General features: G+C 42.1%; 1 protein-coding gene across 2 annotated transcripts in view; it reads left to right on the top strand.

Annotated features, from left to right (window-relative positions):
* The first annotated feature begins 1,222 nt into the window (after nucleotides 1-1,222).
* sncb (synuclein, beta) overlaps nucleotides 1,223-16,326 on the top strand; it is a 124,523-nt gene continuing 109,419 nt past the window's right edge. The window contains exons 1-4 of one of the 2 annotated variants that reach the window (XM_070878482.1): nucleotides 1,223-1,460; nucleotides 1,697-1,840; nucleotides 2,385-2,423; nucleotides 6,156-6,307. In XM_070878482.1, coding sequence (XP_070734583.1) covers nucleotides 1,720-1,840; nucleotides 2,385-2,423; nucleotides 6,156-6,307 — 312 coding nt within the window. In that variant the 5' untranslated portion in view covers nucleotides 1,223-1,460; nucleotides 1,697-1,719. Of the gene's footprint in view, nucleotides 1,585-1,696; nucleotides 1,841-2,384; nucleotides 2,424-6,155; nucleotides 6,308-16,326 lie in introns of both variants that reach the window. The other variant, XM_070878480.1, reaches the window with a different exon arrangement.

Raw genomic sequence — 16,326 nt, 5'->3', positions numbered from 1 at the left:
GATTATACCAGAAATTCGAGGGTATACATATCAGGAAACGATGAACAGGCTGGGTCTCTTTTCTCTTGAAACAAGGCTGAGGGGTGACCGAATGGAGGTATTTAAAATTATGAAAGATTTTGATAGGGTGAATACAGAGAGAATGTTTCCACTGGTGGGGAAGAGCATAACTAGATGCCATCAATATAAGATAGTCACCAAGAAATCCCATAGGGAATTCCGAAGAAAACTCTTTCCCCAAAGAGTGGTGAGAATGTGTAACTCACTACCACAAGGAGTGGTTGAAGTGAATAGTATCGATGCATTTAAGTGGAAGCTAGACCAAGCATATGAGGAAGATGGGAATAAAGCGTTATGCAGAATGATTTAGATGAGGAAGGACTGGAGGAGGCTCCAGTGGAGCATAAACTGGTTGGGCTGAATGGCCTGTTTCTGTGCCTTGTATCCTATGTAATCCTATGTAATGCCATTGGAGAAATAATGACATTGTCTGGGCCCACAGCCAGGTGAGCTGAAGGAAAAAAGTAAAGAATGCTCCAACCTGCAGCTGGCAACATGGGGAAAGACCAGCTCATCCAAAGAAATAAAAATAAACTGTTCCCCGCTCGGAACTTGTGGGCAGGCTGTCTGATGGCTGAAGAGAAAATGAAAATGGCCTCAAAGGGGCAAGCGTGCCGGTAGATGCAAAAACGGAGGTGGGTGGATGAGAGGTCCCATGGGATGAACCAGCAATCCGAGTTAAGCTAAGAAGAAAGCTCCATGTAAAACTTTATCAGAGCATTACAAAACGTTACTCCTGAGCGGGAGAAAATTATATAAAAATCCCGACATCGGTGTAACAGCAGGAAGCGAGTTCAATTGCAACACTATTAATTTTAGAGAAGTAAAATGAATTTTGTAAGTTTCCATAATCACTAATAACCTGCCGTTATCATGAGTTTCTAATATGCTGTAAACTTTACTTTGGAAAATAAATATAACGAGATTAAAGCGCCCCAAATTAAGCACATTCCAGAGGTATCTGTTTAGCTAAGCAGGCACTATTTTCTTAATTCTTAACAATGCAGAGTTTATAGAACAGGCTCCGCTGACTAATTGTACCCACTTCACTATCGTTTTTGTATGCTCCTGATATAATTTGTGTGGGGGGAGACCTGCTTAAATATGTTTGAAAAGAGCTGGAGATTGCTCCCTCCCACCACGACACTGAAAACACTTCTGAGGAGATATTGAAAAGGCTGAAGTCGGGTAGCACCAAGGACTGGTGAAAATAAAGTAACGTGTCTTCGGGGAATTACATTCCATGAGGGGGGCGGGTGTGCGAGGGGCCGTGTGTGATTGCACGCCACTTTGATGAAATCGCACGCTCTTTCTGAAGAGCAATAGGTGGAGAAGAGGAGGGAAAAGAGCCTTGGAGGGAGCTCACTACAAACAGCACCACAACAGCTTCAGGCTGACAGGTCAGTTAATCGGTGGCATCGTCACTGCCGAACTGGATGATCTCCATTCTCGTTTAATCGGAAAGCCCCTCACATGATGTTTTGATCAAATCTGTTCAATCCATTATTATCCAGTTTGACAAAGGTCAGTACTGATGCTTGTCTAATAATGTGTCGGTGGCCGTTATCCTCTTTGCTGGTGTTTGGCTGTTTGGGGGGTGTGAATAAATCAGATTTAGTAGATGTTTGTTCTACAGTGTTCCATTGACCGAGGACCAAAATGGATGTTTTCATGAAAGGATTGTCCAAAGCGAAGGAAGGAGTGGCTGCAGCAGCTGAGAAAACCAAGCAGGGTGTAGCAGAGGCGGCAGAGAAGACTAAAGAGGGAGTGCTGTACGTTGGTATGTACAGATTGGGCATGGTGAATTTAAAGCCGATGAATGTGTAATGTAAGGTCGTATCGTCCCTTCCAGTTACATGATGAAACGTCCCTTCCGACAGCCACTAGATGGGTGACTTTTATAGTCGTAACATTATAATATGCTAAAGCGGCCTTTTTAGTGAATATTCAAAATACAAATTAACTGTATCTGTTGCTAAAAATAAAAGGGAAACCGTTTTATCTCGGGAGATCGACGTCTTCTCCGCCGAGAGCTGCTTTCGCTGTTCGCTGGGGTCTGATTCAGTCTCAAAGGGCTTATTTTCGCTTAAGCAGATGGACCAGCCATATGGCACTCTCTTTCAGCCCTGCGAAAAAATATCCTCTTTCCAAGGATGTGGCATCCAACACATTCTCAGCGGCACGACTGCCTTTAAAAATAGCAAAAATAATGGTGGCATATAGCAAGAAATGTTCAATTCAAAGGGGATCTAGAAATCGTTTGCAAAATTATGGATTCTGCCAATGCTCTAGGATAATGATCTTTATATTTAACCTTTTCTTAGGGTCCAAAACCAAAGAGGGTGTTTCAAGTGTCGTTTCAGGTAAATTCTCACGAATGTTTACATGATTAAAACAATGAAAATGTGTAGCGATACAAAAGTAACATTTTTGAACTTGATTTAATCAATGGACGGAAATCACACGCTTTCTATCGTCGATATCAAGGGCCGGTGAAGATGTTGGTTGTGCATCGGTTGGATCGTAAATGTTAATCTCAGAAAGTGATCAATCCATTAACACGATGTGGGACATTCCAGTAATTATCATAGTTCAACAGAGCGTGTCGTGAAAAATGAGCGGATTTACCTGGAGTGTAGCTTACATTTACAGTGTACCTGTAGCTGAATAAAGAACGTACCAGCCTGTATATCCGTTAATTGTAACTGTTGCAAATGGCGAAGTTAAAAGCATGAATTAGTTTCACTGCAATAAGGTTTAACATTTCTTCGAAAGTTTGCCTTACAGATGAATGTATTGAGTTAACCTGGATTTTACAATGTGATGTTATAAACACATACCGAAGTTTAGAATTACCATGTGCGATATTACTGTATGAATACTTACTTTACGGGCTATTTTACGGGATGTTACTCATTTAAAATAAACAGGTTAAAGTCTCCATTTTAAAAAGTGGACAAAGTAATGTCACACGAATACTTTTAACTGCACATTTGCTAATGTAGCAAACAATAATTTCTGGACTGTCATCTTCACGAACAATTTGAATTTGTTTAATATAAGGATACCAAGAGGTCTGTTAATAATTTAAGGCTACAGTTATACTGCACATACCGGTCTGAAAGCAGTCTATATTCAGATGATTGTAGAGACCAGAGTTATGCACTAAACATGTCCGTGTTTCCATAGCCAATCCAGGGTGAAACTTGTGTGTATACTATGGACATAATGTGATTATGCTCATAAGTGAAAATCATACTAAAAGCAAATGAAAATGTAAAATCAAGGACGGAATTAATGCTATTAATGCAAAAAAAAAGAATGATTTTAATATACTTCAATCCTGAGCTGTAGTTTTCGACTGCCTTCTGTTGCCTAGGCCCTAAGCTCTAGAACTCCCTGCCTAAACCTCTTCGCCTTTCTACCTCCCTTTCCTCCTTCATGACACTCCTTAAAACCTACCTCTTTGATCAAGCTTTTGGTCACCTCCCCTTATTTCTCCTTATGTGGCTCGGTGTCAAATTTTTAATCTCATAATACTCCTGTGAACTGCCTTGGGATGTTTCACTACATTAAAGGTACTATATAAATACAAATTGTTGTTGTTGTACATATCTAAACTCCTGGAGACTAGAGTTATAATGCCTCCTGCAAATTGAAAAATGGGTTTGAGCCCTATAACTGCCTGGAATTTTACTTCACCTACTTTAATGTACCAATGACCCAGACTGGACTCCGCAGCTTTGCTGCCACAGAGACATAAAAGTGACAGTATAACTGCAGCCTAAAAAGAATACAAAGATATTGCATTCATATTGTGCCTTTAATGTAGCAAAAATTCCCAAATGATCAATCTATTTACATCACTGCATAGCCAAACTTTGTCTTTAAGGATACATGAGTTTTCTTTCAGGAACATTCTCCTATATTTCTTTAAAAAAAATCACAACATCTGTTCCATATCTCATTCTTGCCATTTTGACAGTTAATCTTGAATATCCAAAAAAAAGGAAAGAGAAAACAAAGGTTTCTAATTAAAAAGTATGTTTTTTTTTAGAAGGAAGAGCACATGATGATATTGTCAAATAATTTAAGGGACAACAAACATACTCATTGTACTGAGGAACTGCTAAGCTTTGCTTACTGAATTTCTAGATTGCAAAAGTGCTCGATTCAAACCACAGGAGAATTATGAGGATGATGTACACCTTGTTGTAATATTTACAATCATAGTGTTTTTGAAAAGTTTGAAAGATGCCAGATTGTTCAAGCTAATGGGGGGGAAAATTGTGGTCGGAGGCTTCCATCGGGTGAACGCCTCTGACCAGAATTTTTTAACGAAAATACCTGGTGGTCCCAGAGGAACGTAAGATTGCAGTTGGAGGCCTAGTTTTGCAGTCCAGCATACGGGGGCATGTTTTCCAGGTATGTATGCATATCCTGAAATCACGTGGGTCTGGACCACCAATGAACATCTAGTATTCTCATTGTTAATAATGGGAACTCCATTTGTATGAGATCCCATTATTATCAATGAGAATAACCCGCAAAAACAAGAAACACAAAGCAATTAAACTAAAAAAAATACCTCACATATTTAAAATCAATTGAAATTGAATGTAATTAAATGTTTTAGAAAAACATATTATTTGAATTTTTTTAACATGTTTTAATAGGGTTAAAAATAAACTTACCTTAATGGACAGGGTTTTTAATATACAAATAAATGATTAAGGGCTAGAGTTTCCTATCACTCCACCAGCACCCGATCGCGGCCCAAAAGGCTGTTAAGACTGGGACGATTATCGCCGGCGAAAACTTCCCCCCCCATAAAAATCCGCCGACTGAAAAACATGGGCCTTGCACGCCCATTCCGGGCAAAAAAGTGCAATTTAGGGTCGATTGGGCAGTTCGTAAACAAATTGAGCGAAAAATTTTAAAAATCAATAAATATTTACCCCGAGGCTGCGGGTTGGGCCTAACACCAGAAAAATAATAAAAATAATTTTTAAAAAACATCAACTAACAAATCAAAAAAAATTCCCAAGACAGTTTAAGACTAAATCACCACAACACATTTTTAAAATAATTAGTAAAAAACAATTACTAACCTTTTTCTTGAAGAGCTACTCACCTATCGCCCAGCTCCGCTGATCCTCGTGGGCGTTTTTTAAAAACTTACCTACAGGTCACTGCTGAGCCAAATATCGCGCCAGGGCGATCTCAGGACGGTGCACGAGGGCAGTCCGCTCCGTAGCGGTACCTCAAAACCACCGGTGTAACTCAGGTAAGGAAATTTTCAATCACCTGATTACCACCCATAATGGCCAATACTGCCCAGAAACCGAGCAGTAAGCCCTTGGAAATTCCAGCCCTAAATTTAATTTTTCTATATTCTAGAAAGTAGGCTATGCACCTGCTTTTACCAGACGTAAAGGTTTGAAGTACATTCGCTGGGCAAGAGTTGGGCAAATAGCCCAATCTCTGCCCCACAGATGTTATTCGCCCATGGATGTGTGTGATCTGTCAAAAGACATTTTGACAGATTGTAAAAGCTGATTCTTGGCGCATGTGCACTGCGCGCCAATAACCGGCATTTGCGAGGCCTCTTCGGGTGCATGCACTCATCGTACGCACCCAGAGAGGCCGCAATTTTCGGCCCATTGAATTTTTAAAGTTCTTCAAAAACACGCTATTCTAAAATTGTTACAGACATGCATGTTCATAATCCTATCTGTTGTGTACTCACATTAATTGGTGTTCAAGGGTGGAATCTTTTGTCCTGCCAGCTAAAAGTGATAGCACATAACAATGGGAGGTCAGACAACTTGGTTAAAATGTTCCTGTGTGCATAAATTAATTCTAATTTCCTCCACATCAATGTTAATTTACAGTCAAATGAAACACTTTTCAGTGAATCAAGGCTTCTATTGAAGAAATGGATACAGGCTTATTAAAAAGTCCAATAAAGCTATAAATTCAATGTAAGCAATTAGTTTTAAATTGATCACAAAAGTAGCATTGAAAAGAAGGAGCAGAAATAAAAAAAGCTCTCTATGAATAAGAATCAAAGTATATTGATGCTTGCTTTTTAGTGGCTGAGAAGACAAAGGAGCAAGCCTCTTTGGTGGGCGGTGCTGTTATCACTGGGGTCTCCGCTGTGGCTCAGAAGACAGTGGATGGAGCTGGGAACATCGCAGCAGCCACTGGACTGGTGAAAAAGGAAGATTTCCCATCTGAAGTAAAGGTCAGCTGTCATCAAGCATGTACACCCCACCCTCTGCTGCTGTAATCATACATCAAACCATTCATGCTCCGTTATATGCCTTAAAAAAATAATGAGGAACACCCAGCATACAGTGAATACACAATAGGGGAAACTGAAAATCTTAATTTTATCTGGATGCTAATACCTACAAGCTATTTTATATGTCTCAGGGTTTGAAATATACTCTTACTAATCATTTACATTATAGGCAGAAGTTAATGTAGGAATTCACTGGGTGATAAATTTGGCTCTGTAGTGCCCGTTTTTAGGCGCAATGTACCTACCTAACATTTGAAAATTATGTCTGAGATTCACGCGTGCACTTCTGACAGGAAGTGCATAAGATGCCATCTTGGTAAAGAGGTTAGCACGTGCACTCCTAACGACTGCCAGCAGCATGCAGTGCAGGCAAATTATGACGTCAATCAGTGTGCAACGCTGATTTGACACCAGCGCTGCCATTTTCAAACTCCATGCTTCAACCCACGCTCCATCTTAACCTCGCACAACTGAACATGACATTAAACATAATGAAGAAATCCCTACCAGCGCTATTTATAGGTATCATGAACTACCTACAAGTAAGTTGCTGGATTATTTGTTCTGGCTGCTGGTGTGATTGTATGTATTTTTGGAGCTTTCATATATCTGGCTAAAGTTTGAATAGTCTACAGGGTTTCTTATCCTAGCACTCCGACGAGGTGCTGCAGCATGGGTGGTGGAGAGCTGCTGACCTTCAATTGAGGAGGCTGCAGATGGCCTTGGAGGGTGACCAGCTCGGCCTGGGCTGCAGCAGTCTGGGTTAGCTAGCTGACAGACAACAGCAAGGGCACTGGCTGAGTGGCTGGGGTGGGAGCAGAAAAGCTGTAATCCTGAGAGAGGACCAACAGGTTTGTGCTCCATCGAGCCACTGACATTCACCCGGAGCGGTGCCTCAGCAATCCTATTCATCTGTTGGAGAACAAATTGCTGGAGTGCTGCAATGTCCTGGCAGTTCCTTTTGAACAATGGTATCCAGAGCCATGATGGCAACAATCTGAGTTTCCACTGCAACACTCAGACCTTTGATGGAAGCTGTCTGCAATGCAGTGGAAGTTGTTTGTGCTGCAATGGAAGCTGAGACATTGGCCATCAGATGTTGCATCATGGTGTGTTTCATAGGTGTGCTGATGGAGGTGACCCACCCATTCCATGCTGGAAAGGATGGGCTCTAAGCTCTGTGCAAAGCCCTGTGTCAAGTTGTCGCTGGACTCCTCCATGCTCCTTGATGTTGAGCACAGGCATTCTGGCAGGCTTTCCAAAGCACCATTCAGTTGGCTGTGTACACCTATCAGTCTTCTTCTGTAGCCTGGCCCATTGAAGTCCTCATCCAACTCCTCTGCAGCAGAACTCATGTGCGTCTTCTCCCTCTGGCAAGCTGGCACTGGGGCTATTCGTTCCTCCTGTCCTGGCTCTTGCGCACTTATGCCTGGTGTCTCATCACGTGCAGATCCCTCCTCTATCCTAGCCTCTAAAATATGGGCAGTGGCAGAAAATGTACAATCAAGTGATGTTGTCTCTTCATCTTCACTGTCTTCTTCCTCTTCCTCCTTTGACTGGGAAGGTTCCAGTTCTTGGGTATCTAAAATTAAAAACGGTTAAAGGTAGGGTTGTGCTGAAGGAAGAGGAGATAGTAAGAAGTGCATGCTTACACCATTTGCAACTTGTGAGTCAGAAGATGTGGGATGAGGAAGAAGTGAGACAAGAGGAGGATTAGGTATGCAGATGCCCTCACCATTGATCCCTCCATCCCCACCAGTGGCCATGGTCTCAGCAATGCTGCTTTCCATGATCGCAGGCACTGTCTCTTCCATGAGCGTTAAAACATGCAGGCGTGCTTGTCCTCCTCTAGTTCTTTCCTGTTGCTTCCTGTTATGTGCCACTTTTTCCTGAAAGAAAGAGGGAAGTGTGTCAGTCAGTGTCTTTCAATATGTTCGGGTGATGTAGCTGTCATGATTGAATAGCTGCCAGTGTATGTGAGCTGTGAGTTGTGGATGCGAGACTTGCAACAGTGCTAAGTGAGTGAGGGTGAGCTAAAGAACATGAATTTTAAGGTTGAGTACTGATTGAGAGAGATTGTTTGTAGATGGATTATGGGGAGTAGTGAATTGAACAGTGGATGAAGCTCACGGTGCAGTTGGTAGGATATGGCATTTGAAGATGAACTCACTCACCTTGACAACCCAAGGGAGATTGTTAAACTTCTTCCTGCACTGTATCCATGTTCTTGGAACAACACTCCTGGCATTGACCTCCATCACTATTTTTTACCTCTCACTCCTGAGCATATGGCTCCTGCCCCCCTGCGGATACAGGATGGCTCTCCTTTCCACCTCTTGTACCAAGACCTCCAATGCTTTGTCAGAAAACCTTGGTGCTTGCTCTCTCTTATCTTCAGCCATTCCTCACCAAGTATCACAGACCAGATTGATGGGATTGAAGGCCGATAAATCCCCAGGGCCTGATGGACTGCATCCCAGAGTACTTAAGGAGGTGGCCTTGGAAATAGTGGATGCGTTGACAGTCATTTTCCAACATTCCATTGACTCTGGATCAGTTCCTATGGAGTGGAGGGTAGCCAATGTAACCCCACTTTTTAAAAAAGGAGGGAGAGAGAAAACAGGGAATTATAGACCGGTCAGCCTGACATCGGTAGTGGGTAAAATGATGGAATCAATTATTAAGGATGTCATAGCAGTGCATTTGGAAAGAGGTGACATGATAGGTCCAAGTCAGCATGGATTTGTGAAAGGGAAATCATGCTTGACAAATCTTCTGGAATTTTTTGAGGATGTTTCCAGTAGAGTGGATAAAGGAGAACCAGTTGATGTGGTATATTTGGACTTTCAGAAGGCGTTCGACAAGGTCCCACACAAGAGATTGATGTGCAAAGTTAGAGCACATGGGATTGGGGGTAGTGTACTGACATGGATTGAGAACTGGTTGTCAGACAGGAAGCAAAGAGTAGGAGTAAATGGGTACTTTTCAGAATGGCAGGCAGTGACTAGTGGGGTACCGCAAGGTTCTGTGCTGGGGCCCCAGCTGTTTACACTGTACATTAATGATTTAGATGAGGGGATTAAATGTAGTATCTCCAAATTTGCGGATGACACTAAGTTGGGTGGCAGTGTGAGCTGCGAGGAGGATGCTGTGAGGCTGCAGAGCGACTTGGATAGGTTAGGTGAGTGGGCAAATGCATGGCAGATGAAGTATAATGTGGATAAATGTGAGGTTATCCACTTTGGTGGTAAAAACAGAGAGACAGACTATTATCTGAATGGTGACAGATTAGGAAAAGGGGAGGTGCAAAGAGACCTGGGTGTCATGGTACATCAGTCATTGAAGGTTGGCATGCAGGTGCAGCAGGCGGTTAAGAAAGCAAATGGCATGTTGGCCTTCATAGCAAGGGGATTTGAGTACAGGGGCAGGGAGGTGTTGCTACAGTTGTACAGGCATTGGTGAGGCCATACCTGGAGTATTGTGTACAGTTTTGGTCTCCTAACCTGAGGAAGGACATTCTTGCTATTGAGGGAGTGCAGCGAAGGTTCACCAAACTGATTCCCGGGATGGCGGGACTGACCTATCAAGAAAGACTGGATCAACTGGGCTTGTATTCACTGGAGTTCAGAAGAATGAGAGGGGACCTCATAGAAACATTTAAAATTCTGACGGGGTTAGACAGGTTAGATGCAGGAAGAATGTTCCCAATGTTGGGGAAGTCCAGAACCAGAGGTCACAGTCTAAGGATAAGGGGTAAGCCATTTAGGACCGAGATGCGGAGGAACTTCTTCACCCAGAGAGTGGTGAACCTGTGGAATTCTCTACCACAGAAAGTTGTTGAGGCCAATTCACTAAATCTATTCAAAAAGGAGTTAGATGTAGTCCTTACTACTAGGGGGATCAAGGGGTATGGCGAGAAAGCAGGAATGGGGTACTGAAGTTGAATGTTCAGCCATGAACTCATTGAATGGCGGTGCAGGCTAGAAGGGCCGAATGGCCTACTCCTGCACCTATTTTCTATGTTTCTATGTTTCTATTCACTTTTGGAAAAAAATCCCATCACTTCTTGCAGCTACAATGCACCTCCCCTTTAAGACATGCAGGCTGCTTTTAAGTAGCGCCAGTCTCTCACGATATCGGCTCCCTTGCTGATATGTGCAGCCAATGAACAGCACAGGGAGTGATGGCTGCACGCAACAATCATTTAAAAGAGCAGGCAGCATGAAATTAATGTGCTTCCCACAATGCAATGAACTGTCACGGGTTAATCATGTAAAGCGATCCCCACTTCCATTTCCGGGGGGGGTTATCCAATTTAATCCCCAGTTAGTTTTATTAATTCTTCCTGAAACTTTTATTTGCAAAATCTTATTTTATGCCTACGACTAGGTATTTGTGAGTTTTAAATTTATGGAAAAATTATCTAATCTTCTTCAAATTATAAACTCTAAGGTCAGTCTGCTGCACAACAAAGTGGTATTCAATATGATGCACCACAGAGTAATAGGATGTAAGGTTATAGGTCTGATTATTTACATTGTGGGTTCTTAGTCTTGGCCAGGTGGTCTGGACATGGGATGAATTCATACTTTCTAACAGCCAGTTACTGGATTGTGCTTTCTTAACCAGGCAATGGTGTAAGTGATAAAGGGGACTTAAAAGAAGGTAGAAATAATAACTTAAAAAATCATCATCATCATAGGCAGTTCCTCGAAGCGAGGATGACTTGCTTCCACGCCAAAAAGGAATGAGTTCACAGGTGTTTCAATGAAGGACCTAATATTCAAGATCCCGAACTACATCTTGGAGAGTGGAAGATGCCTGTGCATAGATTTTTTTAACGTGTGGTGGCCGTTGCACACCAGCCACCACACAGGTTTGACAGAGCTGGGTCTTGGTCCAGTGGCAAGGATTACCCAAGACTGTCATGTATCTCACATTACTGTATATAACTGTATCTTACCATGCTATACATGACTGTAACTGGATATGACCTGTAACAATAAGCATACCTTACCACCAGGGGTGCACTTGCAGGAGACACTCCATACCTGTCCCACTGAGGTATATAAAGAGAGGTCTCGGGCAAGTGCAGCACTGGAGAGCTGGAATTAATGGTGCAGGTCCTGAGTGACCTTGACTTCAGCATGTGTCTCGTGTAAGTCAGTACATTAGAGTCAGGACTTAACAAAGACGGCTGGAGGCCAGCTCTGCTGCACGGACCTAATGCACACACATATCGCATTGTGGACTGGTCCGTGCTGCCCCGGGCCCTCACCTCTTCTAGGCCCCAGACTCACTCCTCTCCTGGGCCCCAGTCACTTCCTTCTACAAACCCTTGCCTCTCCTTCGCCCCTCCTGCTGTGCCTGCCCGCACTGCAATCAGCGACCTGACTTCGCAGCTATCGTCCTCCTGCAGCAGCACGTGCTGCTCCCTGCAGTGGTATGCTGCCACACGCCGATCCCTCCAATGGCCTCAGCCTGCTGATGGTCTTGCAGGCCGAGACCACTCCGATTTCGGGGCTGGGCCACTGCACGCTACTCCCTCAAATGGCCCCGGCCTGGAGGGAACTTAAAAAATAAGACTTTGTTAAATACACATTGTCACAATTGAAGGACAACGCACAATGCACATATGCCATTCCAGTTTATTGGCAACCCATACAGGAAACAAAAGGACTTAAAAAAATATGTATTTGTAGAGTAGTAAGGTGGCCTGATGAGCTAGGGTATAGTAAGTGACCCAAGACTATATTTTATTTTGTCAAAAAAGGTTAACTGGCCTTTATTCATCATCATTCATAACCTACAAATGAAATGGCATATTTGAAATGGAACATATGATATTGAAACATAAGACTTCATGAATGCTAATCATGCGTCACCTGTAATAAGCTTCTTTAATCCTTCTCAAACTGTTAAAAGCCACTTAACCAGTTTAAATTTTGAAATGTTTAGTGACCTAATGGTGGGATGCACAACATAGGTGTGAAATGACAGGTCATTGTCAACAAATGAGATTCAGGGTTATTAGAAATGCACAAAGGGGATACTGTGGATAGGTGGGCTAGATCGCCAAAAGATCTTTTCCTGCCTTAAAACTGTTCAAGCTTTGATATTATTATTACTATCTTAAGGGCTCAAGTTTCCCCAGGAGTTGCTCCTTTTGTTTGGGAGCAACTTGATTTTTCTGGACTATCTTTTTAGTTGCAATTCTCGCCATTTAATTTGCGCCAGTGTAAGTGAGTTAGTTAGATTTTTTTTTAAGTTCAGGTTTTTTTTCAAAAGGGGGCATTCCCAGCCACTTACCCCTGTTTTAGGCATTTGGCCAGCAAATAGTTGCTCCAAACTAACTTAGGCCAGTGTATGCTGCCACTTCTGTCCACACAGAAAAACCTCACCTAGAGTTAAGGAATCGGCACAAGTAACTACATTTAAAGCACCACCAAGCACCAAACAAAGCACAAAAAGTAATAAGCAATAAATTAACAAATAAAATAGAAGGAACTCTGTACCTAAAGCACCAAGACCAAAGTAATTAGCAATCAATAAATAAAAAAATAAAAAAATAGAAGGAACCCTGCACCTAAAGCACCAAAATCAATCAGTAAATAACAAATAAAAAATAGAAGTCCTACCTTAGGGAACGCAGCGGGCCACCGATGAGGGAGCCCATTCAGCCAGGGCTAGGGATGGTGTGCTTCGGGCCCCTCCCACACAGCCTGCAGCGCGTGTTTGCAGAAACAGCCTACCAGAAGCTACTGCACATGCGCGCAGACTCTAGCATGCATGTGTAGAGATTCCAGCACTGTTTTCAGCGCCGGGACCTGGCTCCGTCCCCAATCTATTGGGTCACCTGTGCCACGACCAAAGAGAGGCTCGGGAGCAGCCAGAATGTCGACGTCTTTTTTCGGCGCACTTGGAGGCGGACAAAAACGGCGCACCTCGGGTGAGGGCGCCAGAAAAACAGGTTAGGGAAACACTAGCCCAATATATCTATCTGTCTGAGCAGAATTTGGAGTCTTGCATTATGAGGGAAAATGAGCTACCTGATACACCATTTGCGTTGACAGGATATCTGATCATTTTTACCTCTTAAAATTAGCATGACTATATTCGAATATCTGAACTGCTAAAATGAACATCATTAAAAACAAATATAGGAACAGGAATAGGCCATTTAGCCTCCCAAGCCTATTTTGCCATTCTATTAGATCATGTAAATAGGTAATATTTCATCCCTCTTGCCTTTTCGCAGTTAGGGAGGTTTTCACATATCCCAATTAAGTGAATAGGTCTGCCCTGATAACAGATAAGGAAAATCCATTTATATTAACAATAGTCTAGAGGCAAATATGTTAAGTACAAAACACACATAATAGGTTTCTGATACCTATATTAAATAAAATGCCGGTCAGATTATGCCTGCATTTATGGAGCTGATCCTTTCTGTTCCCACATCCATCAGAGCAACAATATGGAAGTTAGCTGTTTGTTGTCTATAACCACCAAATCTATCCTTCGGAATATGTATCAAAATCCCACAGTAATTGACAACATTTTTGCGTACACACTGTGCTAGAAAGTCTGGCATATCTTCTGATTACTATACAATAGTGGGCATCTAAAGTGCACCTTCACTATTGCACAGTGTTTTTACGAGCAGAATGATTATATTGGATTTTTGTATTGAGGGTTGGAGGCTACAGCCTGGATTCCAGATCAAAGCACAGTCTTCCACCAGCCATCCTTGCAACTTGAGTCAGGTTCAAACCTTATATCGGGCAAAGGTTGAGGCAGAATAAATGATTCATGACAGGAGTCAGGATGAATCAGCAACAGACATAATATTTTACAATCTACTGCACCGAGGGCCTTAGGAAAACCATGAATATTAAAAAAAGCCGATGGAGTTTGCTTTTGTTGCTCATGGATCACAGGACCCAGACATAATGATTTGTAGAATAGACTGTATCATGACTATCATATCATCGTTGAGGCTATGGAAACAACTAGTGGTCTAGAAACTAAATGCAGTTTTTATCTTCACGATTACTAGAATAACTGTGCTAAGGCCTGCCTCAAACAGAAGCAGTTCACTATTGGAGCCTTTGGTGCTGTTGAGTCTGCCCTATTTACAAGGGTATGGGAAAAATTCCACAGCACCAATTGTAATGGACAAGGAACTGTGTATATGCAGTTGTTTAAAAGTTGCAATTGCAAATTCTAATTTACAATTCTGGCCATGGGCTTCCTCAATGGCTGAAGAAACAATAGCAGCACCACTGCTTTCAGAAGAGCCCAGGAAAACTATCTGACGAGGTAGTGTGCTACTCCCTCAACAGTTGCAGTGCCATCTCATTTTCTTTACAGCTCTACTACGGTAATGTATATTGTAGCACTGTAATGTCTTTAAATTCACAATACATCACCCATTGACTGTTAATTGTTTGTATCATTGCCAAGCTAAAAGAAAAGGCTTACACAAATGTAAAGACAAGTGGAAATTCAGCAGACAGGGAGAGCTATAAATAGTAACAAAGGGATACAAAGAAAGTAATGAGGTGCAAAAAGAGAATTTGCAAAAAAAACTTGCCAGGAGTATCAAATCTAACAGCAAATGTTTTTATAAATATAGTAAGAGAGTAAAGGAAAATATGGACTCATTAAAGACAGATGCAGGAGAGACTATAATGGACAATAAGGAAATGATAGACTTGTTAAATTAGTACTTTTATCTTTGGTACAAGGGAACCTAAAGATAACTCAATGAAAGGAACTTAGTGGATTTAACATAAGTTTAAAAAGGTAATGGAGAAAATAATGGGACTTAAGACAAATCTGCAGGACCTGATGGTTTCAACTCCCGGGAGATACATAGGTGAGGAAACTGCAGGTGCACTCATCATAATTTTACAAAGTTCTCTCGATTCAGAAATTGTTCTTTTGGATTGCAAAATTGCAAATGTCACTCCATTATTTTAGAATAGAAGAGGGAGAGAGAAATATTATTGGGCCAAGTTTTTACAACATAAATGCAATCATGTATTCCTCCTTTGGGAAATTATGCAGAAACAGTCTGTCCAAATATTGAGCTGCAACAGTGTTCCAGATTCTTTCAATAATAAGAGAGATATTGCTGAATTTGAATTAATCTGATGAATTAGATCTGATTAAAAGCAGGAATGTAAACCATGGTCCTTCCAAGTCATTTGACTAAGGCACCTGCAATTTCCTCACCAGTTTCTTTTAATCGCTGGGTGAAAACCATCAGCAGCCATTTTATAAATTCAATATTTCCTTGAAGCTTCTTCAACAGCCATTTTGAAATAAAGAAGAAGAATAGCACCAAACCTAGCAGATTTGGATGCCTAGATCTTCTGATTACAACACTGACAATGACCCATTTGAATGGGCGACCATCAATGTCATAACCAGAAAACCTTTTTCATGGAGTTTGCCATTCCTAATCTGAGGAAGGACGTTCTTGCTATTGAGGGAGTGCAGTGAAGGTTCACCAGACTGATTCCCGGGATGGCAGGTCTGACATATGAGGAGAGACTGGATCAACTGGGCCTTTATACTGGAGTTTAGAAGGATGAGAGGGGTCTCATAGAAACATATAAAATACTGACGGGATGGGACAGGTTAGATGTGGGTAGAATGTTCCCGATGTTGGGGAAGTCCAGAACCAGGGGACACAGTCTTAGGGTAAGGGGTAGGCCATTTAGGACTGAGACGAGGAGAAACTTCTTCACTCAGAGAGTTGTTAACCTGTGGAATTCCCTACTGCAGAGAGTTGTCGATGCCAGTTCATTGGATATATTCAAGAGGGAGTTAGTTATGGCCCTTACGGCTAAAAGGATCAAGGGATATGGAGAGAAAGCAGGAAAGGGGTACTGAGGTGAATGATCAGCCATGATCTTATTGAATGGTGGTGCAGGCTCGAAGGGCCGAAT

The sequence above is a fragment of the Pristiophorus japonicus genome, chromosome 4, assembly GCF_044704955.1.
Source record: "Pristiophorus japonicus isolate sPriJap1 chromosome 4, sPriJap1.hap1, whole genome shotgun sequence".
In the NCBI taxonomy this organism is placed as follows: domain Eukaryota; kingdom Metazoa; phylum Chordata; class Chondrichthyes; family Pristiophoridae; genus Pristiophorus; species Pristiophorus japonicus.
Note: the sequence above shows the minus strand (reverse complement) of the source record. Positions and strands in the feature narration are given on the sequence as shown.